Below are 22,695 nucleotides of genomic sequence, written 5' to 3'. Positions count from 1 at the left end.
ATGTGGGCACCGATGGCCACAGATGGAATCGACCTGGCTTCGATGCTCATCGATGGAAAGGTCCTGGGCATCGATGGTATCCATAAAATAAATGATGGCATCGATGGAAATGACCCTGGCATCGATGGAAGTACCCCAGGCGACGGTGGCATCGACCCAGGCATGGATGGTACCGACAAGACAAGGTATACGTCGATGGCATCCATCCGGGCAATGATGGCACTGATGAAACCCAAGGAAAGATCAGTGCCATGGATGAAAAAACATGAATGGCAGGGATAGAAACAATGCAGGGACGATGGCATCAGAGTACCATGGGGGGAGGGGTACCGATGGCATCTAAAAATCCAGGATGGTCCGAAGGGGGTACCAACGGTAGCGATGGGGCATCGACTGCAAGAGGGTACCAAAGAATCGAAGGACCTGAATCTACAGGGGCCCTGGCGGCAACTGAAACCGTGGAAGTCCCTGTCCCACTAGCGCTAATAACCAGGCAGAGTGTCACAGAGGGACACTCGCAGGCTGTGTCTGGCTAACTGAAAACATAGGGAGAGGGAAGGCCATAGTTGGTTGGGCAGGCCAGTGAGGTGACACGAACTGACCAAAAAACAGGGCATAGTACTCACCAAGATTGAATAAATGTACACGAAGGGAGACCCATGCAGGGAAAAAGTGTTTGTGAAGTAAAAGTTTAAGTGTTTCCATGAGGAAAAAGTGTTAGAATTTCTCACAGAGCTCCTAACCGGGAGACACCTGTGGCTCACAGGGATAATTGCAGTCTGAGCATGCTCAGTGCACTCAGTGTGCCAGTGTCAGCCAAAGCTTTGTAGAAACTTTGACAGAAAAGTTTTCCATACAGGGCTCCATCCTGTGATGTCACCCATATGTGAGGACTACCATCCTGCTGTCCTGTGAGAAAATAAAAATAAAAAAAAAATTTAAAATCCGCCCGTGGCTTGAAAACCGGATGCTCAATTTTGCCGGCGTCCAGTTTCTGAACCCGTGGCTGTCAGCGGGTTTGAGAACAGACGCCAGCAAAATTGAGCGTCGGCTGTCAAACCCGCTGACAGCTGCCGCTCCTGTCCAAAAAGAGGCGCTAGGGACGCACTAGTGTCCCTAGCCCCTCTTTTTACCACGGGCCCTCATTTGAATAATTTTCTTTTCTGAATCTCACGCACTGTATCGGCCTGTTAGTACATTGTAGGAGATAATCAACTCCTAGTCAGTCTGCTTTGAAAAAGAAGGAGACAGGCAGAAGTCCTACTTCCTGGGCAAGATAAGGAATACTTAATACTTTTAATTTAATGTATCCTTTTTAGAAGGCTATTTATATTTTGCTGTTTCTGTGTAGTGCTAACCTAATCTATTTCTCTAGATATTGATATTGTTGCTTTAAATTGTTGTGTGTTAGTCTATGCAAAAAAAAATCATAAAATATACCAAACAAAAAAAGGGGTCTGATTAAACACTACTTGGCTGCTGACTTAGTGCATTGTAGGAGGTAATCAACTCCTAGTCAGTCTGCTTTGAAATAAAAGAGACAGGCAGAGGTCCTACTTCTTGGGGGGAGAGCCAGGGAAAGCTTAAATTAGCTAGCCAAATCTGGGGGAGGGTCTGTTCAAAATCAATAGCAGATACAGTATCCAGTGAACAGCCCTGGCGCACTGTTCTGAATTGGCCTGATTGTGATATAATTTGTTCCCTGGTATAGCACCATCCCATTAGTTATCCTCTTTTCACCATGTCTCTGAAATGTCAATTAAGTCTATCTCATCATTCACTGCTATACACTAAGTAGATCTATTTCTTTTCACACCTAGGATAGTGATGACTTTTTCTAGTCTACCAGGATAATAATGGTTTTATAGACTTTTCCTCCAGGAACTTGTACAAATCTCTTTTAAACCCAGTAGGCTAGTCGCCATGACCACATCCACTGGCAACACATTCCATAGTTTGAATGTATGCTATGTGAAAAAGTATTTTCTACTACGTATTTGTTTTCAATCTGCTGGTTGTTAGTTTCATGAGTGTATACCTGTAACTGATATTCTGCATGGACAACAGGACAAATCAGTTACACACGCAAGGACTAGAATATCTTTCTGCTCATGTGTAGTCGGCAATGCACATCTGTGATACACAAGGCCTCCCCCTGACCAGTCATACATCAGAACTATTTAAGGAAACATTTTCAACTCCAAGAGGAGGTGAGAAGGTATATTCAACTGATTTATTATGCTGTTCACGGAGAATATTAAACGGAGGTAAGCAACTTTGCTTCCTCTATGGAGAAGGATGAATCAGCCACACATGTGGGGACTACCAAGCTAAGAGTTGTGTTGAAATTCCCTATCCAGGCTCTCCTTAAAGACAATCTACAACTGGGTGTTTGATAGGAAGGAGTCCAACAAACCCTGTGTTAGTTTTTAAAAAGATTTCTCAATCTCAATACTGAATGGTCAAATTTAATATCATAGTGAAAGTCAATATCCAAGCAGTAGTGAGAGGTACATGTATGTACTGAACTTCATGAAGCAGTTTTACATCTCTCTTCAGCAGAGATAGTGCCAAAGTCAACAACAGATGCTGCCATTGCTCTTACATTATGCATTTTTACCTGGCTTTCGCATAGCAAGTGGAAATCAGCTTGAAATCAAATTTGCAATTGCATATTTTGTGACTGCTAGTCCAGGTTTGTTAGGGTTAAGAGAGACAAATAGCTGGGTGAATGTTCTTACATCTCTAATTCTGTTGATGTAAAAAGGCAGTGCTTTTTTTTTTTTTCCACAATAAGATAAGTAGGGCCAATTAAATTCTATGAGTGTGAGGTCTGGGAAAGAAGATAGGTAGTATAATAGACTGATTAATGAGGAATTCAGAAACTACTTTTAGAAGAAACTTAGAATGTGTACACAAATCTCTGTTATGGTAGAATTTTGGATAAGTTGGATAAGTCACCAGTGCTTGAAGTTCACCGACTCTTCAAACAAAAATACCACTTTCCATGTTAAATATTTAATTTGACAAGTGTCTATAGCCTCAAAAGGTATTGTTCTGAAATGGCAATAGGAAAGCACAGACAGTTTTATGGAAGGCTTGAAATGAAGTAAGCCCTATATGAAATGAGCTATTAGAGGATGTGAAGAAATTGGTTTTCCTTTCTCCTGATTATTGTTTTGGGTTTTTTTTTTCAAATTTATATTTTATTGAGAAACGAGTTGAAAAATTACAAATATAACATTCAAGAATAATGTCCAGGCAATGAAGAAACATATAGGAACAAATATCTCATCACAATTCTGAATACAATATCTATGGGCCCTTTGTAAAGATCCATCTCGTTCCCTTGTTTTTCGTCCAACTCCCCCTCCCTCCCTCCGTCCCCCCAGGCTTCAGTCACCTCACTCATGACAGCAACACAATAATATATAAGCGCTACAACTAGCCCTCCATCCAGCCCATGTTGCTTTACCGAGCAGGCAATAAGGAAATGTAGCCTCCATATGCCAGCCTGCACCATAAATAATGTGAACGTAATAATAAATAAGAAAAGCAATACTAATGGTATTAACCAGCATATTAGGTCCTTAAATTCCCTGCAGCTGGCCATCAAGATTCCCCTCAACCCGATCCACGTAACGAATAACGGAGAGCATATTCTATGGAATTTAGATATGGTATCACGGCAAATTGCAGTAAGTTTCTCCATACACCATTTGTGTTTCAATTTAGGACATACCTGGGATAAACCCGCTGGATCTACAGACTTCCAATGCACTGCAATCAACAGTCTAGCGGCTGTCGTAAGGAATAAAAACTTTCAAAAGGGAAACTTTGATAAAATGAGAAAAATTGTTAGAAAAAAACTGAAAGGAGCAGCTACAAAAGTAAAAAATGTCCAAGAGGCGTGATCATTGTTAAAAAATACCATTCTAGAAGCACAGTCCAGATGTATTCCACACATTAAGAAAGGTGGAAAGAAGGCAAACGATTACCGGCATGGTTAAAAGGGGAGGTGAAAGAAGCTATTTTAGCCAAAAGATCTTCATTCAAAAATTGGAAGAAGGATCCAACAGAAGAAAATAGGATAAAGCATAAATGTTGGCAAGTTAAATGTAAGACATTGATAAGACAGGCTAAGAGAGAATTTGAAAAGAAGTTGGCTGTAGAGGCAAAAACTCACAGTAAAAACTTTTTAAAATATATCCGAAGCAGAAAGCCTGTGAGGGAGTCAGTTGGACCGTTAGATGATCGAGGGGTTAAAGGGGCCCTTAGAGAAGATAAGGCCATCGCGGAAAGATTAAATGACTTCTTTGCTTCGGTGTTTACTGAAGAGGATGTTGGGGAGGTACCCGTAATGGAGAAGGTTTTCATGGGTAATGATTCAGATGAACTGAATCAAATCACGGGGAACCTAGAAGATGTGGTAGGCCTGATTGACAAACTGAAGAGTAGTAAATCACCTGGACCGGATGGTATACATCTCAGAGTTCTGAAGGAAGTAAAAAATGAAATTTCAGACCTATTAGTAAAAATTTGTAACCTATCATTAAAATCATCCATTGTACCTGAAGACTGGAGGATAGCAAATGTAACCCCAATATTTAAAAAGGGCTCCAGGGGTGATCCGGGAAACTACAGACCGGTTAGCCTGACTTCAGTGCCAGGAAAAATAGTGGAAAGTGTTCTAAACATCAAAATCACAGAACATATAGAAAGACATGGTTTAATGGAACAAAGTCAGCATGGCTTTACCCAGAGCAAGTCTTGCCTCACAAATCTGCTTCACTTTTTTGAAGGAGTTAAAAAACATGTGGATAAAGGTGAACCGGTAGATATAGTATACTTGGATTTTCAGAAGGCGTTTGACAAAGTTCCTCATGAGAGGCTTCTAGGAAAAGTAAAAAGTCATGGGATAGGTGGCGATGTCCTTTCGTGGATTGCACACTGGCTAAAAGACAGGAAACAGAGTTGGATTAAATGGACAATTTTCTCAGTGGAAGGGAGTGGACAGTGGAGTGCCTCAGGGATCTGTATTGGGACCCTTACTTTTCAATATATTTATAAATGATCTGGAAAGAAATACGACGAGTGAGATAATCAAATTTGCAGATGACACAAAATTGTTCAGAGTAGTTAAATCACAAGCAGATTGTGATAAATTGCAGGAAGACCTTGTGAGACTGGAAAATTGGGCATCCAAATGGCAGATTAAATTTAATGTGGATAAGTGCAAGGTGATGCATATAGGGAAAAATAACCCATGCTATAATTACACATTGTTGGGTTCCATATTAGGTGCTACAACCCAAGAAAGAGATCTAGGTGTCATAGTGGATAACACATTGAAATCGTCGGTTCAGTGTGCTGCGGCAGTCAAAAAAGCAAACAGAATGTTGGGAATTATTAGAAAGGGAATGGTGAATAAAACGGAAAATGTCATAATGCCTCTGTATCGCTCCATGGTGAGTCCGCACCTTGAATACTGTGTACAATTCTGGTCGCCGCATCTCAAAAAAGATATAATTGTGATGGAGAAGGTACAGAGAAGGGCTACCAAAATGATAAGGGGAATGGAACAGCTCCCCTATGAGGAAAGACTAAAGAGGTTAGGACTTTTCAGCTTGGAGAAGAGACGACTGAGGGGGGATATGATAGAGATGTTTAAAATCATGAGAGGTCTAGAATGGGTAGATGTGAATCGGTTATTTACTCTTTCAGATAATAGAAAGACTAGGGGGCACTCCATGAAGTTAGCATGGGGCACATTTAAAACTAATCGGAGAAAGTTCTTTTTTACTCAACGCACAATTAAACTCTGGAATTTGTTGCCAGATGATGTGGTTAGTGCAGTTAGTATAGCTGTGTTTAAAAAAGGATTGGATAAGTTCTTGGAGGAGAAGTCCATTACCTGCTATTAAGTTCACTTAGAGAATAGCCACTGCCATTAGCAATAGTAATATGGCATAGACTTAGTTTTTGGGTACTTGCCAGGTTCTTATGGCCTGGATTGGCCACTGTTGGAAACAGGATGCTGGGCTTGATGGACCCTTGGTCTGACCCAGTATGGCATGTTCTTATGTTCTTAGTTTATGTGATTCATCTTCTTAGGCGCGATATTGAACCTCCAATAGCCAGTACTCCGCCTGTAGTGGAATCGTAACCCTCAAAACAGCCTCGGCCATTTGTTGACAAAATACCCAAAACTGTTGGATCCTGGGACATTGCCACCACACGTGCCAGAAAGTGCCAAGCTGGAGGCATTTCCGCCAACATAATGGGGATCTACCCGGCATCCAGTGTGCCACTCGAGCTGGAGAACAGTGCCATCGATACAATAACTTGTAACAATTTTCCATCATAGATGCCAACATAGAAAACCGTCCTAATACCTGAAAGCACTCCTCCCACTTGTCCTCACTCAACTGAGCACCAAGGTCCTTTTCCCAGGCCACCACATGGGAGGCTCTCCCCTTTGCACTACTAATAAGCAGCTGATAAATTTTTGAAATACCTTTTTGTACCCTGCCTGCCAGGATACAGTAGCCTTCAAAAATCAAGCGGGGCATTTGTAGGTCCCTCTTGGGGCCCTATGTAGTCAAAAAATGGCAAATTTGTTCAATATGCCAGGAAATCCTCATTCGGTAGGGCATACGAGAATTGTAAATCACAAAATGGAACCATCCCTTGTTTCCATAATTGGCCCAGATTAGTCAAGCCTTGAGCCTGCCATTTTTTAAAAACTACATTCTGCTTTCCCATAGGAAAGTCCCTAAGAGATTGTATATGTGAGAGCACTGAATATTGCTTTACATCTAATAATTTAGATTTCCACCTTTTCCATATGACAAGGGTCGTTTGACGGCTCAGAGGCGAGTTCCCACGTTGTATAACTCATGGGCTACTGATTATTGTTCTAAGAAGAATCTGGACTAAATATTTCTACAAGTCAGCTTTGGATACATGGAGAAGGTACTGACCTGGGAGGGTCTCTGTTTTTTTCGCTTACAAATTGCACATCATTCCTCTCGTCCAGGATTTGCACTCGTTTCCTCTTAATCAAAGGATCTTCATTCTCTCTCTTTCCTGAATTTTTCAAAGGACTGGATACCTTTGCTTGCACTGCCACAGAAGCTGATTCTTCTACAGGTGTTGCATTCGTTTTTTCCTCTAAAACTTTGATAGCCGGCTCTAATTCTTCCATATTTTGAGGACCTTCTACTGCCAAAGCATAGGTAGCATACACCTTGTCAGATGGTAGATCCACTGGGAGTATTTCTTTTCTTCGTTTTTGGACGGGAATTTTAGCTGTTTCTGGGGAAGAATAAAACATTCTTAATTGATCAAACAGAAAGATGCATAAAGCAAATTAAAACAATTCCACTCATTTAAATGAAAGTGTCATTCAGAAAAGCCTAAAACTTTGAAAGTAACAACTGGTTCATGAATTGTCCCCCTAGAAGCTGAAGTTTAGATATACTATGAAAGAGATAACAGCCATGTTCAGGTTGGGTGCTTACTGCATGCTAGGTAAGTACCTTAGTAGTGATGGGATCAGCTTGAAAGAGCCCTTCTTCACAGAGAAGTAACTACCGCATATATTTACAGTCATTATGGGGTAAGGTGGTGATGGCAGAGAATAGGTGGCCCCTAGTAAATGATATTTTCTAGGTTCGTTGCACAGACTCCTACTTAGATAAAATAGAAGGACCACAGCAGGTACTGAAAAAGAGAGTGTTAGTCCTGATTGTCAAGGTTATCAAAGAGAAAAATCACATGCAGGATGTGTTTCATCTTACTACAAGGAAGGCTACACTCCCCCCCCGCCCAAATACAAATATTTCCAATCAAGCACATATTTATTAGACTTAGTCTAAACATCAACTATTTATAAATATATCAAATGGAACCATTTAAAACGGTGCACTTTATAAACACATTAAGTAACTGAATTAGCACAAATTTGAAACTTGTCGCCAGGGTTGATACCTTGACGATTGGTGCTACTGCTGACAAGTTTCAAATTTGTGCTAATTCAGCCCCGTAGTGTGTTTGCCACCATATGTTCGAGATATGTTCGAGATAACCATGTTCATTGTAAGCCTCTAACTTGAAGCGATATTTACTGTTCATTGTAAACCGGGGTGATATGTATATTATACAGGAACCTCCGGTATATAAATCCGTTAAATAAATAAATAATAAATAAATATGCACACAGATTCTTCTGTGCTCTAATACGTTTTCTATTGAACTACATTAACCTAACACGGTATTCTTCATATTAAATGGAAATAGACAAGGGCAACAACTGGGCTAGAGGGAGAGAAAGCATGGAACATTATCAAAAGGCACGCATTCCTCTGGGCTGCAGCGCTAGTTTAGGAATGTTTTACGAAGACATTTCTTAGAAAATCTGGCACAAACCCAAAACTGATCATAGCACCCTCAGAATAGATCACAGTCTTAATAAAGAATTATTAAAGGATAAGAGAGAGAGAGGTGCACAAGGTTAAAGTCACTGAAGCTCCATGAAAAGTGCAAGACAAAAAAATGAAAGGAAACCAAGCACCCTAAGCGAGACTATCAGTAAACTGCATATCTAATGTACGTATGTGTCATATTACAGCTCCTGAAGCAGAGTCATATTGTGGAATCAAATTGTCAGATATTATGCAACTCTTAAATATGCAATTAGTTTATAGCTTTGGTTGGCATGCATAATTTCCTTCATGATTCTTAGAAAAAAAAAAACTTTTCACCATTACACTTTGGAAAGATGAAAGGAAAAAAACCCCATATTTTCTAAAGCTTATACGTGCATAAAATGTCATTTGAAAATTATCCTAGGGATGTTGTACATGTAAAAGTACACGTGGAGGCCCTTTCACACCAGCTGGTAAGGATGGATGCTCTTGTTGGGGCAGAGAGGGAGATTCTTGGATTCCTGGGTGGCTAAGGGAGAGATAAGAATGTTGTTGAATGGGTGGGTAGGCGGGAGAAGGAGGATGGAGGAGATGCTAGGCAGCAGGCTGGAAAGAGAAAGGGGAAAGGTGTTGCTGAAATGGAAGTAGATGGATAAAAGACTGGATGAGCAGCCTGCTGGGAGGAGAGAGGAAGAGAAAGAGGACATTGGGTGAGGAGGAAAGAGATGTGAGGGAAAAATGGGAAGGGGACATTTTGAGGTCTGTTTAAGTTTAGCAAATACATTTTGTTTATTAAACATTAATCATTGTGTTCTCTTTCTCCTGGCTTCTGTAAACCAAATAAACTCCAATATTTACCCAGAAAAATAACATGTTTTATTTTTACTGATTTTCTGCAATTTTTTCTTGTCAAAAATAAACCCTGATAAATTTCTAGGGGGCAAAAAATAAAAATGGAAGTCCCTAACTATATAGCAGGGATCTCCTTGGTTAAGTTATCCAGCTAACTCTGATATTCAAAGTTAGCCAGCCAAAGAGCTGGTTGGACCAAAGAACTGCACTAAAGTTAGCCAGATAAAGTTAGCGGCTAACTTTGTTATTCAGAAAGTGACTGAATATGGACCTCATGATTTTCTGCTGTCATGTTTCTTTGCAGTTGCATGCACTGCCTCAATTATAAGCAGATGTACCTCATTATGGATATTCGGAAAACCCAACCAGCTTGTGGTAGTCGAGGTCCTGAATTGCCTTCCCCTGGTCTAACACAATCAGGACCATCGGTAGACTAATTGAGGCCCCAGGCTGACAGTGGCTTTTCTGTGCACTTCCCCGGCACCAGCAGAAATTAACACCTATCTTTGGGTAGGCGCTAATTTCTTAAAGTAAAATATGTGGCTTGGCTGCACATTTTACTTTCTGAATCGCGCGGGAATACCTAATAGCGCCTGCAACATGCATTTGCATGTTGCAGGCGCTATTAGTCTCAGGGGGAGGGGGGTTGGACACGCGTTTTCGACGCGCTATTACCCCTTACTGAATAAGGGGTAAAGCTAGCGCGCGTCCAAATGCCGGTTAACAGTGCACTCCACCGGAGTGCACTGTTAACCGGCATTTGGACGCGGGGGGATAGTCACATCACAGGACTCTATGAAAATGATCAGAACTGTCAGAAATCAGATCTCTTCAAACAACAGATTTCTAGAATTAGCAGAGTGATTCCTTGGGCTCTTATATACATCATAAGGAATGCATTCTTTGCTTCTTATACAACTGTATTAATTATTGTAAATGTTCTCTGATTATTGCAATCAACCATTTAGTGCTATTTGTAACAACTACCGTTGTCTAATTAATCCTACAAGCTCAGAACAGAACCTACTGTTAATGTCACTTGGCATAGAGGTGTTTTAACTCTGAGAGAGAGAGAGAGAGAGAGAGAAGTACTAAGGTAAGCCCTATCAGAGTCACAAGTACAAAGCCCTGCCAGTCACAGGTGATCGCAGTCTCTCGGTCTAAACCCAGACTAGCACCCAAGACAGTTGTCTGCCTTGTCTTCCCCTTTCAGAGGCCCTGAGCACAATTATACATTGTCACCATATCATCACTAGATTGAGTATTGCTAATAGTACTACATATCAAACGTGTATATCACCAGGTTCATATTTCATCTTTAGCTCATCCAGAGTGACTCGCAGTTTCATATTCTCGCTTTGGCAATGTTTAAGATGCCCATCATTCACGAACAGTTTCCGCTCCAGTTCCAGGACTCGTTGGCTCTCAGTTAATGCTTTCATCATTTGCAAAGATAATTCGTCTTTTATTTTCTCATTCTCTTTACTGTGAAGAAAAAAAAATATTTGAAAATAAGAATCCAGAAATTTTATAAAACTTAGAAATCAATCAACAGGAAAATAAGTAACCCTTTAGCTTTGAAATAGCTCAGCATTCTAGTTTTCTTCACAAGTATACAGATTTCAGCTACAACTAGACCTTATACAAATGCCTCATCGACTGCTCTTGTGCAAAGCAAATGCATGTCTCACTATACTGTCATCCCTCCTTGGAAAGTTCTTCTCTGATACTTGCTGGATATGATCCATATAGGAGTTTAAACGTTACATATTTTGTCTGTGGTGCTAAAATCAAAAGACAAAAATAAGGCAAAAATAGGCCAACTGAGCTCGCTGTATTAGCCTCACCAAAGAGGGTAAAAATCTTGGTACCAAGCAACTGCATTGGAAAAGGAAAATTAAAACTTAATAAAATTGCCAAAAAACTTACTAAGAACTTAAAATGTCTGAAATAGGTCACCCCCTTAATTAGTTTCCCAAACCGTCAAAATCAGGGCGCTTGTTAGTTGCTATCTGAGTCCAATTCCCTGTTACCTCTTGCCATTGAGCAATGGCAATTGCAAGAGAGCAATGTTGGAGTTGCATCCAAAGTATCAGGCATGTTGGTTAAGAGTAGTAACCGCCACATTAGCAAGTTACCCCCATGCTTATTTGTTTTCCCCTGCTCTTGGCAGAATTGAAATGTGCCATACATGGAGTCCTGACGGGTTTCTAGCCCCCAGCTGAAAGGTCCCTAAGCCTAGCCTTTGGTTGCAGCTTGGGGGTGGGGGGGAAGGTCCCGAAGAAGTTGTTTGGCTATTCTGGCTCTATGGCGGGTGTATCTGAGCCGGGTGATGGTGGGGGGGCAGCGGCAGACTGGATGCCCACACTCGTCGTTGGGGCAGTGACCTTGCTTTGATGCGGCGGGTGACTGGAGCGCACTCTGATTTCCTCTCAGGTGGTGAGCTGATGACGTGGCCCATGCACGATGTCAATGCACCCTGTGTGCGCAGACATGAGCCCTTGTGCTGTCAAGGTCCGGAAAGCTAGCTACCCAACTGTGGAGGCTTGCATTTGTCGTGGGTACTAACCAGTCCAGTGATTTTAGGGAAAATTCCTCTCTCAGAAGATCCGCTTGAAACATCACTGGAGGATAGCAAACCTCCATCGGCAGGTAGAGCCAAATCGAATAGTTCTGAGACTGTGGGGCTCCAACGAGACAGCAGGGAGCGCTGAAGACGACACATATGTGCCCTTGCCCATGGCCTAACTTCCAGGGTTGCCGCCATCAAACTGAGTACCTGCAGATAGGTCCACACTATCAGGCATATAGTGTTCATCATCAGACGCATCTGCACCATCAACTTCTGAATACGAGCTTCCGGCAGGAAAACTCTGCCCTGTTTCATGTCGAACTGAACACCACAACTGAGAAGGCTGAAGACTGCTCTTAGCCAGGCTCACCACCCAGCAGAGCTCCTGCAACAGGGAGATCACCCTGCAGGTCACCAGGAGGCTCTCTTCCAGAGATTTGGCCTGAATCAGCCATTCGTTCAAATGCGGATGTACCAGGATCCCTTCCTTTCTCAACTCTGCCGCCACCACCACCACAACCTTGGAAAAAGTTCTGGGTGTGGTGGCCAGACCAAAAGGCAGCACCCAAAAGTGATAATGGTGTCCCAAAACGGTGAATCGCAGAAAACGTTGGTGCACTAGTTGGATGGGAATATGCAGGTATGCCTTGGACAGGTCCAAAGAGGTCAGAAATTCCCTTGACTGCACGTCCATTATCATTGTGCACAATGTTTCCATGCGAAAATAAGTCATCGCAAATGATGGTTGACTCCTTTGAGGTCCAGGATGGGAAGAAAGGAGCCTTCCTTCTTGGGCATAACGAAATAAATAGAATATCAACCTGTATTTTCTTGAGACATGGGCACTGGAACCACAGCCCTCAGACTGAGGAGCCTTGACAATGTACACTCCACTGCCTGCTTCTTCTGCGGGGAGTGGCAGGGAGACACCATGAACTGCTTCCTGCTGCGTACATTAGAAATGCCATTGCGCCCTCAGCCCCCTCCCCAATGGGTTCTGCCAACCTGGTGACTCACTTTCCACTTATTGCCTCCACGGAGGTACCTTCCCACTCTCCTGGAGGCACAGCTAGCACAAAGCGCAGTTGTGTTGAGACGCCCGTGACTAAATCCACAGGCCCGGCAGACTCTTTTGCGCTCTGAGGCCGTTGCCATTACTGCCGCTCACATAGTGCGATCACACTGCTGCTGCAATCAAGGGAGGCCTGCTGGCGGTGCGAGTCACTGCCCTCAAACTGCTCCAGACCCCGGTGCTTCCTCTTCCCGCGGTGCTAAACACTCCTGCCACTGAAAAGCACCATCCAACTGGCCCTTCTCTCTTGCTTCCTAATCTTTTTGTTTATTTATTTACTCTTTAAAAGAGCAGCACCTCTGAGAAACCAAACCCCAGAAAGAAGGTATACTTCCCTGTTCCTGGCCAGCGGTGAGGGAGTGAGAGAGCCAGGACCCCTTACTTTCAGTCCATCTGGATGCTGCAGGCTGAGACAGGCCAGGGATTGCCAACCCCCTGCTTGCCCGGCTCTGAGGAATGGCTCATGAAGGTACCCAACACCTCAGGGAGAACCTTTGCAACTGTATTCTGGCTCTTCTATTTTTTTTTTTTCTTTTAACTTCTCTCAGACTGCAAGTTTGCACCTCTAACATCTGCTGGAGACAGAGAAATACTGAGGGACTGCAGGTGGCACTCTTGGTTATGTAGCAGTGCCTGAAAGGTTTTTAATCTCTGCCTCCATCTGTTCATAAGGATGCAAAACCTACTTGTCTGGACTGATCTGGGATACGAACAGGAACATCCTTCCTTTGTTCTTTCTTAACTTAAAAATAGTTGTTATGAGATAGTTGTTATGAGAGAAAGAGGAGGAAATGCATATGTTACTTATGAACCCCACAGATTGACAAAGGAATGTGTTGCTAGAGCATTTGGAGCGGGTCTTTTCAAGAATAGAAGCTTATGGTCTGATGAAGCTACGAAGAGATCCACTTTGGTGTTTTCTAGCACCAAAAGAGATATTGCACCGCACCAAGGTGGCAAGATCACACGTGATACAGAAGTTGATGGTTCAAGTAGTCTGCTAGGGCAGATATCTAGCATTCAAATGTATCTTCCTTTCAGTTGTCCAACTCCATATATTACATGTTTCTTTCCAAAGGATTGCAGATACCATGTCTCCTTGTTTATGTAATACATGGCAACTTGATTGATTGGATATGAACTACTGATCCCTTTGGCCATTTCTCGAATACCAGGAGAGCTCTAGAAAGTTTATTTTCATGTGTTAATAAGGAAATACTTTCTCAATCAGTAAATTAGTCCCTTTAGTGTGTTTAGTGAAAACAATAAAATAATTTGTGTAATTCTTACCTAAGATTTCTATATTAAATTCCTCAGTGAAAAGCTCTAGCAAAAAAGTATAGGTTTTATTTGAACTTACATTGATTTCTCAAGCTTCATTTTCAGTAAATCCACATAATAGGTTTCATCTCCACTAGGACAGTTTAAAGAATACTCCGGTTCCTGGTTTAGCTTTAAAGAATTACAGAATCACACAACAAATTAGCCAGTAAAAGCACAATAGGGAAGCGATCTGAACTTCCTTTTATTAAAAGGGAGAGGACAAAATAAATAGAACATTGAAATAATGTAGAGATTACTTACCTGATAATCTCGTTCTCCTTAGTGTATGCAGATGGACTCAAAACAAGTGGGTATAGTGTGCTCGTGCTAGCAGTTGGAGACGGATCTGACGTCAGCACGGGTACATATACCCCCACAGGAAGTGTAGCAATTCAGTAATCTTCCTTGCAAAAGCTTTATGGATATATGTGTAACTGACCGATCGATTAAATGAACAGGATTACCCTGACCGATTGATAGAAGCTGGAGACCGCCAGTGTTCTCAACCGGAAGGCGTCGACACCTGGCAGGGTGGATGCCCTATTATAAGAAAAACATGGCTTACCGTGAGTCAGTGAATCCCCATGTATGCCGGCAGCCGGGCGGGATGCTGAGTCCATCTGCATACACTAAGGAAAACGAGATTATCAGGTAAGTAATCTCTACATTTCCTAGCATGTAGCAGATGGACTCAAAACAAGTGGGATGTACAAAAGCTACTCCCGGACTGGGCGGGAGGCTGCCCGAGGTCCGTTCAGGATTGCCCTCGCAAATGCTGTGTCCTCCCTGGCCTGGACGTCCAGACGGTAGAATCTGGAGAAGGTATGGAGGGAGGACCACGTCGCCGCTTTGCATATCTCTTCAGGCGACAGCATCCTAGTTTCTGCCCAAGAGGCCGCTTGCGCTCTGGTAGAATGAGCCTTGACTCGTAGAGGTGGTGGTTTTCCCGCTTCTACGTAGGCCGCCTTGATAACTTCTTTGATCCAGCGGGCGATGGTTGCCCGGGAGGCCGCTTCCCCTTGCCTCTTCCCGCTGTGAAGGACGAACAGGTGGTCTGTCTTTTGTACTGCTTCTGACATTTCCAGGTATCTGGACAATAGCCTGCCGATGTCGAGATGGCGAAGTATTCGACCTTCTTCCGACTTCTTCAAACATTCCGTGGTAGGCAAGGATATGGTTTAGTTGAGGTGGAAGTGTGAGACTACTTTGGGTAAGAAGGAAGGAACCGTGCGAAGATGGATAGCCTCTGGAGTGATTCTGAGAAACGGATCACGGCAGGACAGTGCTTGTAGCTCTGAGATGCGGCGTGCTGAGCATACAGCCAGCAGGAACACCATCTTCAAGGTTAACAAACGGAGGGACAGGCCTCAAAGTGGTCTGAAGGCGTGTCCCGCTAGAAATTCCAAAACTAGGTTGATGTTCCACAGGGGCACCGGCCACTTCAGTGGTGGGCGAATGTGTTTGACTCCTTTCAGAAAACGTGAAACGTCTGGGTGTGTGGCGATGCTGTTGCCGTCACTCCGGGGACCGTAGCAGGATAGCGCTGCCACTTGAACCTTGATGGAATTGAGGGACAGACCCTTCTGAAGTCCATCTTGCAGGAAATCCAAAATGATAGGGATCTTAGCGGCATGTGGATTGGTGCTGTGAGTTTCGCACCAGGCTTCAAATACTCTCCAGATCCTTATATATGTTAGTGATGTGGAGAACTTGCGTGCTCAGAGGAGTGTATCCATTACCGGCCCCGAGTATACTCTTTTCTTCAGTCTAGCCCTCTCAATGGCCAGATCATAAGAGAGAATTGAGCTGGATCCTCGTGGAGGATGGGACCTTGCCGCAGCAGGTCCCTGTGTGGAGGCAGGGGAAATGGAGTCCCTGCCAGTAGTCTTCTCATGTCTGCGTACCAGGGTCTTCTTGGCCAGTCCGGGGCCACTAGAAGAACTAGGCCTCTGTGCCGCTGAATCTTGTGTATAATGGCGCCCAGCAGGGGCCATGGAGGAAAGGCATATAGCAGGATCCCCTGAGGCCATGGCTGTACCAGGGCATCGATCCCCTGGGATAGCGGATCCCGCCTGCGGCTGAAATATCTGGGTACTTGAGCGTTGGACCTGTCCGCTAGTAGGTCCATGCCCGGCGTCCCCCACTGATCCACAATCATCTGGAAAGCTGTGGGTGACAGCTGCCATTCCCCTGGATTTAGGCTTTCTCTGCTGAGGAAGTCTGCTGTGGTGTTGTCCTTCCCGGCGATGTGGACGGCGGAGATGTCCTGGAGATTTGCTTCCGCCCAAGTCATCAGGGGGGCTATTTCTAGGGATACCTGTTGGCTTCTGGTTCCGCCCTGCCGGTTGATGTATGCCACCGTGGTGGCGTTGTCCGACATCATTCTGACCGCTCTGTTGCGAAGTCTGTGGGCAAATCGCAGGCACGCTAGCCTGACTGCCCGTGCCTCTAGTCGGTTGATGTTCCACCCCGACTCTTCTCTGTTCCATGTCCCTTGGGCGGTGGGTTCCTCGCAATGTGCTCCCCCCATCCGTTCAGGCTGGCATCTGTAGTGAGCAGGGTCCAGGTTGGGGAGGACATTCGTGACCCCCGGCTCATGTGGCTGGGCTTTAACCACCACCGTAGCTGATTCCGCACTCTGGCTGGTAGAGGTAGGTGTACGGTGTAGTTCCGTGATCGTGGGCTCCACCGAGACAGGAGGGCGCATTGTAATGGTCTCATATGAGCCCGCGCCCATGGTATCACCTCCAGAGTGGATGCCATAAGGCCGAGGACCTGTAGGTAATCCCAAGCTGTGGGCCGGGTGGCGCTCAGCAGGGCCTGCAGACGATTCCGGAGCTTTGCTCTCCTCTTGGCGGTCAGACTGACCTTGTCTTCCTGGGTGTCGAATCGGACTCCTAGGTATTCCAGCGACTGAGAAGGCTGTAGGGAACTCTTGCTCAAGTTTACTATCCATCCTAGGCTTTCCAGAAGAGATATAACTCTGTTGGTTGCCTGGTGGCTCTCCTCCAGTGACTTTGCCCTGATCAGCCAATCGTCCAGGTAGGGATGGACGAGAATTCCTTCCTTCCTGACGCCGCCACTACTACTATGACCTTGGTAAAGGTCCGCGGCGCGGTGGCTAACCCGAAGGGTAAAGCTCGGAACTGAAGTGTTGATTCAGGACCTTGAAGCGTAAATAGCGCTGGTGATCCCGATGGATTGGGATATGCAAGTAGGCTTCCGACAGATCTAGGGATGTGAGAAACTCCCCTGGCTGGTCCCTTGACAGACCGCAGGGTTTCCATGCGAAAGCTGGGGACCCGTAGGTGTCGGTTGACTGACTTGAGGTCCAGGATGGGCCTGAAAGTGCCCTCCTTCTTGGGTACTATGAAATAAATGGAATAATGCCCAGAATTTTCCTCCCATGCAGGCACTGGGATTATGGCTTTTAGGGACAGGAGCCTCCGCAAGGTAACTTCTAGTGCCGCCCTCTTGAGGGGTAAACAAGGAGATTCCACAAAATTGTCCGGCGGGAGCCGAAGAAAGTCCAGGTAATACCCTTCTCGGATGATGGCTAGGACCCACTGGTCCGAGGTAATCTCGACCCACCTGCGGTAGAAGAGGGTTAGCCTGTCCCCTATGGCTGCTACCCCCGGATGGGTCGGCTGATTGTCATTGTGGGGTGCGGCCGGGACCAGAGCCCGAGCCGGTTCTCCTCTTGTTGTGCTTAGTCCGAAAGGGCTGGTTCCTGGCCTGAGAACGAGGTGCTTGGTAGCGAGCCCTGTAAGGGTTGAAGCGCTGAGAGTTTCTACCTCTGGATGGTCTAGGAAAAGGGCACTGGCTCCTCCTTGGCCTGTCTTCTGGTAGACGGGGTAATGGAGAGGCGCCCCATTTATTGGCCAGTTTCTCGAGGTCGCTGCCGAACAGGAGGGAACTCTTAAAGGGCATTCTCGTGAGACGTGTCTTGGAGGAGGAGTCGGCTGACCAATTACATAGCCAGAGCTGTCTCCTGGCTGCCACTGAGGATGACACTCCCTTGGCTGCCGTACGGACTAGGTCGGAGGCTGCGTCAGTGAGGAACGAGAGAGCTGATTCCATCATGTGTCTATAAGCTGGTCAGACCACCAGCTTATAGACACAACCCTCAAAATGAAAAACACACCTCCTCCAAACATCTCCAAAACCACCATTCATTTCAGGAAACCATGCGCACTGGAGTTACTCAACAAACAATGCTCCAAAGACCTCAAACAAATTGACTTCTCAGACGCCAACACAGCCACCACTTCATGGATCAAACTCACGAACAAAATAGCTGATCAACTCTGCCCAACCTCCTCAAAAGAAATCCAACCGACACGAGACAACAGAAAACCATGGTTCACCCCGGAACTCAAAACCCTGAAACAGAAACTACGAAACAAAGAACAAAGCTGGAGAAACAACCCTTCTCCCACATCCAGACTTGACTACAAAGCCACCCTCAACACCTACAGAAACACCATACACAAAACAAAAAAGGACTTCTATGCAAAAAGAATTCATAACTTCATCTTCGACTCGAAGGCTTTATTCTCCTACGTCTCATCACTCACCAAACCAACACCACCATCCATTCCAGACCACCTAGTGCTCAGTAAGGCTAACGAACTAGCCACCTACTTCAAAACAAAAATCTCAAACCTCACCCTCTCCCTTACAACCCACCAAACGCTTCCAACACCTCATAGCACATACCAACTCACTCTGAATTCTAGACTAGAGTCATTCGAGCCCACATCAGCCATGGAGATTGAAAACTTACTTAAAAAAATTAAACCATCGGCACATCCCTCGGACCCACTCCCTACTAATTTGCTCACTGCCATCTCTAGCACCGTCGCAAAACCTATTGCAGAAATCATCAATACCTCCTTAGCCATGGGCACAGTTCCTAATCAGCTAAAACTTGCAATCCTCAAACCCCTACTGAAAAAACCAACTGCATCACCCATGGACCCAGCCAACTACAGACCCATTGCAAACCTGCCCCTGATCTCCAAACTGATGGAAAAAGCGGTAAATAAACAACTTTCCGAATACCTCGAGGAGCACAACATTCTTTCCCCGGCACAATATGGTTTTCGCAAATCTCGAAGCACAGAGTCCCTTCTGCTTTCCCTCACTGATAATTTACTTTTGAACCTGGAGAAAAAACAGTCATTCTTACTGGTCCTACTAGACCTGTCTTCAGCGTTCGACACGGTAAATCACTCACAACTCCTAGAACAACTATCAAACATAGGAATCAAAGGCACAGCCCTCTGTTGGTTCAAATCGTTCCTATCCAACAGGTTTTACAAGGTCAGAATCAACAACAAGGAATCTGACCCCATCCTATCAGACCAAGGCGTACCACAAGGTTCATCCCTCTCCCCTACCCTGTTCAACATTTACCTCCTCCCCCTCTGCCATTTGCTATCTCAACTCAAGCTTACTCATTACCTCTATGCAGACGACATCCAGATCCTAATCCCCATCACAGAATCAATTCAAAAAACCTTCGTCTACTGGGAGAATTGTCTTAAACCAATTAAACAACTACTCTCCAGCCTAAACCTGATTCTAAACTCCAGCAAAACAGAGCTGCTACTAATCTCACACAACCCGAACAACCACCCACCTAGTCTGGCACAAACCACATCTTTAAACATTGAGCTCTCTGCAGACGTCAGGAATTTAGGTACTTGGCTTGACAATCAACTTAACCTTAAAAAATTCATAAACACAACCACCAAGGACTGCTTCTTTAAACTACAGGTCCTAAAGAAACTAAAGCCACTCCTTCACCTCAATGACTTTCGCCTCGTTCTTCAATCCATTATTTTTTCGAAACTTGATTACTGCAACTCAATCTTACTGGGCCTCCCCTCCAACAGCATCAAACCCCTACAGATGGTACAAAACGCCGCAGCCAGAATCCTAACTAACACTAATAGAAGAGACCATATTACCCCCATCTTGAGCTACCTCCACTGGCTACCCATCAAACAGAGAATCATATATAAAACCTTAACCATTATCCATAAAACAATTCATAACGTCGCACCTATATCTCTACAAACCCAACTTCGCCTACAATCATCGGCCAGACCCATCAGAAGTGCCTACAAAGGCACATTAGTCGCAGTTCCCGCCAAATCAACGTTAAGAAAAAGAGCACTATCCACTGCGGGACCACATCAATGGAATGCGCTCCCACCAGACATAAGACTCGAACCCAATCTACCAGAGTTCAAAAAAAGGTTAAAAACATGGCTCTTCAGGCAAGCATTCCAACTCCCAGAGTGAAACTAGGCACCTCCTCCTGACTTTCAGATCCAACCATTGCAAGGTGTCACAAACACATTGACACTCAATTTCATACACGGACTTGATTATTCACAATATCTATTTATTTAAGTCATCCTTTTCATTTTATATTATTTAACCGATTACTTGCAGACTATTTACGCTACCAAAGTTCCTTGTAAAATGTGAACACGAATAATGTTATAATAATATTATATGTTTGTTAAATACTATTGTTACTTTCACTGTTCCTTGTAATAATGTTCAATAGTTGATTGTTATTGTTCTATGTTCTATGTAAAAAACCCCAGTCTAATCTACCAGACCAGGGCAACCTTTTCGTTACTTGTAAACCGGACTGATTTGTATTGCATACAGGAATTCCGGTATATAAAAATTAAAAATAAATAAAATAAATAAATAAATCTCTTCTCCCGGGGTGTTGTTCCTAGCCTGTGATAAACAGAAACGCGTCACCACGGTGCAGCAGGTCGCAATTCGTAGGGACATGGCTGCCACCTCAAAGGCTTGCTTCAGTATGGCGTCCATGTGCCAGTCGTGTGTATCCTTGAGGGCCGTCCCCCCTTCCACCGGAATAGTGGTGCGCTTCACAATTGCACTAACTATGGCGTCTACCTGAGGGCACGCCAGCATCTCCCTGGTCGTTGGGTCTAAGGGGTACATGCCAAACAAGGCCCAACCCCCTTTGAATGAGGCCTCCGGCGCATTCCATTCCAGATCGATTAGCTGCTGTGCTGCTTGTAGGAGGGGAAAATGGTGAGCCATTTGGCGCAGGCCCTCTAACAGGGGGTTCATTCTAGGTTCCCCTGGGGTGTCATGGCCCGGGAGAGCCAGTTCCGACAGGCATTGAGAGATCAGGCCTGGGAGATCCTCTTTCAGAAAGAAGTGCCTCATGGTCCGATGTGGTTCAATCCCCGAGGGAAGTTCTCCCTCCTCGAGGGCTCGTCGTCTTCCTCAGGGCAATCTGAATCCCCATAAGTGGGGGTTCCGGGTGGCGAGTGGCCGTGCCTAGGCCTTGAAGGTCCAGGGGCCGGGTCATCCGGTACGTATGGACCCGTTCGGGGAGCAGACTGCATTGTGACAAAGGCATGAATCCCCTTGAATAATTCCACCCAGAAGAGCGAAGCAGGATCTGGCCTTAGGGGTACCAGGTCTCTCGGGTTCACTGGCAGCTCACCGCTGTCTGCTAGGTCTGGGGTGTTCCCTGAGGAACTGGCAAGTACGCTGGGCTGCGACCGGTCCTGGCCTGGAACTCCCAGGGCCTCTTCACATTGGGCACATAGGGAGTCTGCTTCCTCGCTCTGTGTGGCTCTGAGGTTGCATGCAGAGCAGAGGCTTATGCCTGATTCTGGAGGTGCCGGCTCCGCTGACGCATGGGCTCTCTTTCGCTCCATCTCGTCTGTTAACTCAGCTAGAGTCTGCGCTTTGTAATATGCGCGAAAGATGTGCGCCTACCAATATGTGCTTATCCACGTGCGCCTGTCCACGTGCGCTTATCAACGTGCGCTCATCAATGTGCGCTCATCAACATGCTCGTATTAACGTGCGCTCATCAACGTGCTCGTATTAACGTGCGCCTATCAACTGGCGCCTATGAACGTGCGCCTATCAGCGGGCACCTATGAACGTGCGCCTATCAGCGGGCGCCTATGAACGTGCGCTTAGCAGCGGGCGCCTATCAACGTGCGCTTAGCAGCGGGCGCCTATCAACGTGCGCTTAGCAGCGGGTGCCTATCAACGTGCACGTAGCAACGGGTGCCTATCAATGTGCGCTTAGCAACGGGCGCCTATCCACATGCGCCTATCAACGTGCGTGTAGCAACATGCGCCTATGGCGCGGTGACGAACCAGGGCAGAAGGCGACGGCGAGCACGCAGGCAAAATGGCGACCCCCTTGGCGGGTTGCCACATAGGCAGACTGCTACGCCTCGCTTCCTCGGAGACCAACAAGTAAAGATGTACGCCTTACCTTGTCTTCGGCGCTTCCCGGCTGCGACCCGGGCAGTCTCCGGCTGCGGGGGGAGAGGGTGAGTACCATCACCGCCGCGCTCGAGGAGGTGCACCCGCTGCCTCTAGGCCGCGTCCGAACTCGTCTCGCTCGGGGGCCAAGTCCA

The 22,695-nt window shown here is 45.3% G+C and overlaps 1 protein-coding gene across 1 annotated transcript in view; it reads right to left on the bottom strand.

Annotated features, from left to right (window-relative positions):
- The window catches only part of SPDL1 (spindle apparatus coiled-coil protein 1), a 123,330-nt gene that overhangs the window by 7,299 nt on the left and 93,336 nt on the right, over positions 1-22,695 (bottom strand). The window contains exons 9-11 of the mRNA XM_029613004.1: positions 14,286-14,377; positions 10,582-10,766; positions 6,984-7,317 (exon numbers count right to left, since the gene is read on the bottom strand). Coding sequence (XP_029468864.1) covers positions 6,984-7,317; positions 10,582-10,766; positions 14,286-14,377 — 611 coding nt within the window. The remainder of the gene's footprint in view (positions 1-6,983; positions 7,318-10,581; positions 10,767-14,285; positions 14,378-22,695) is intronic.

This window comes from Rhinatrema bivittatum, chromosome 8 (genome assembly GCF_901001135.1).
Source record: "Rhinatrema bivittatum chromosome 8, aRhiBiv1.1, whole genome shotgun sequence".
Classification (NCBI taxonomy): domain Eukaryota; kingdom Metazoa; phylum Chordata; class Amphibia; order Gymnophiona; family Rhinatrematidae; genus Rhinatrema; species Rhinatrema bivittatum.
The sequence above is the reverse complement of the archived record's forward strand: the minus strand, read 5'-3'. Positions and strand labels throughout refer to the sequence as shown.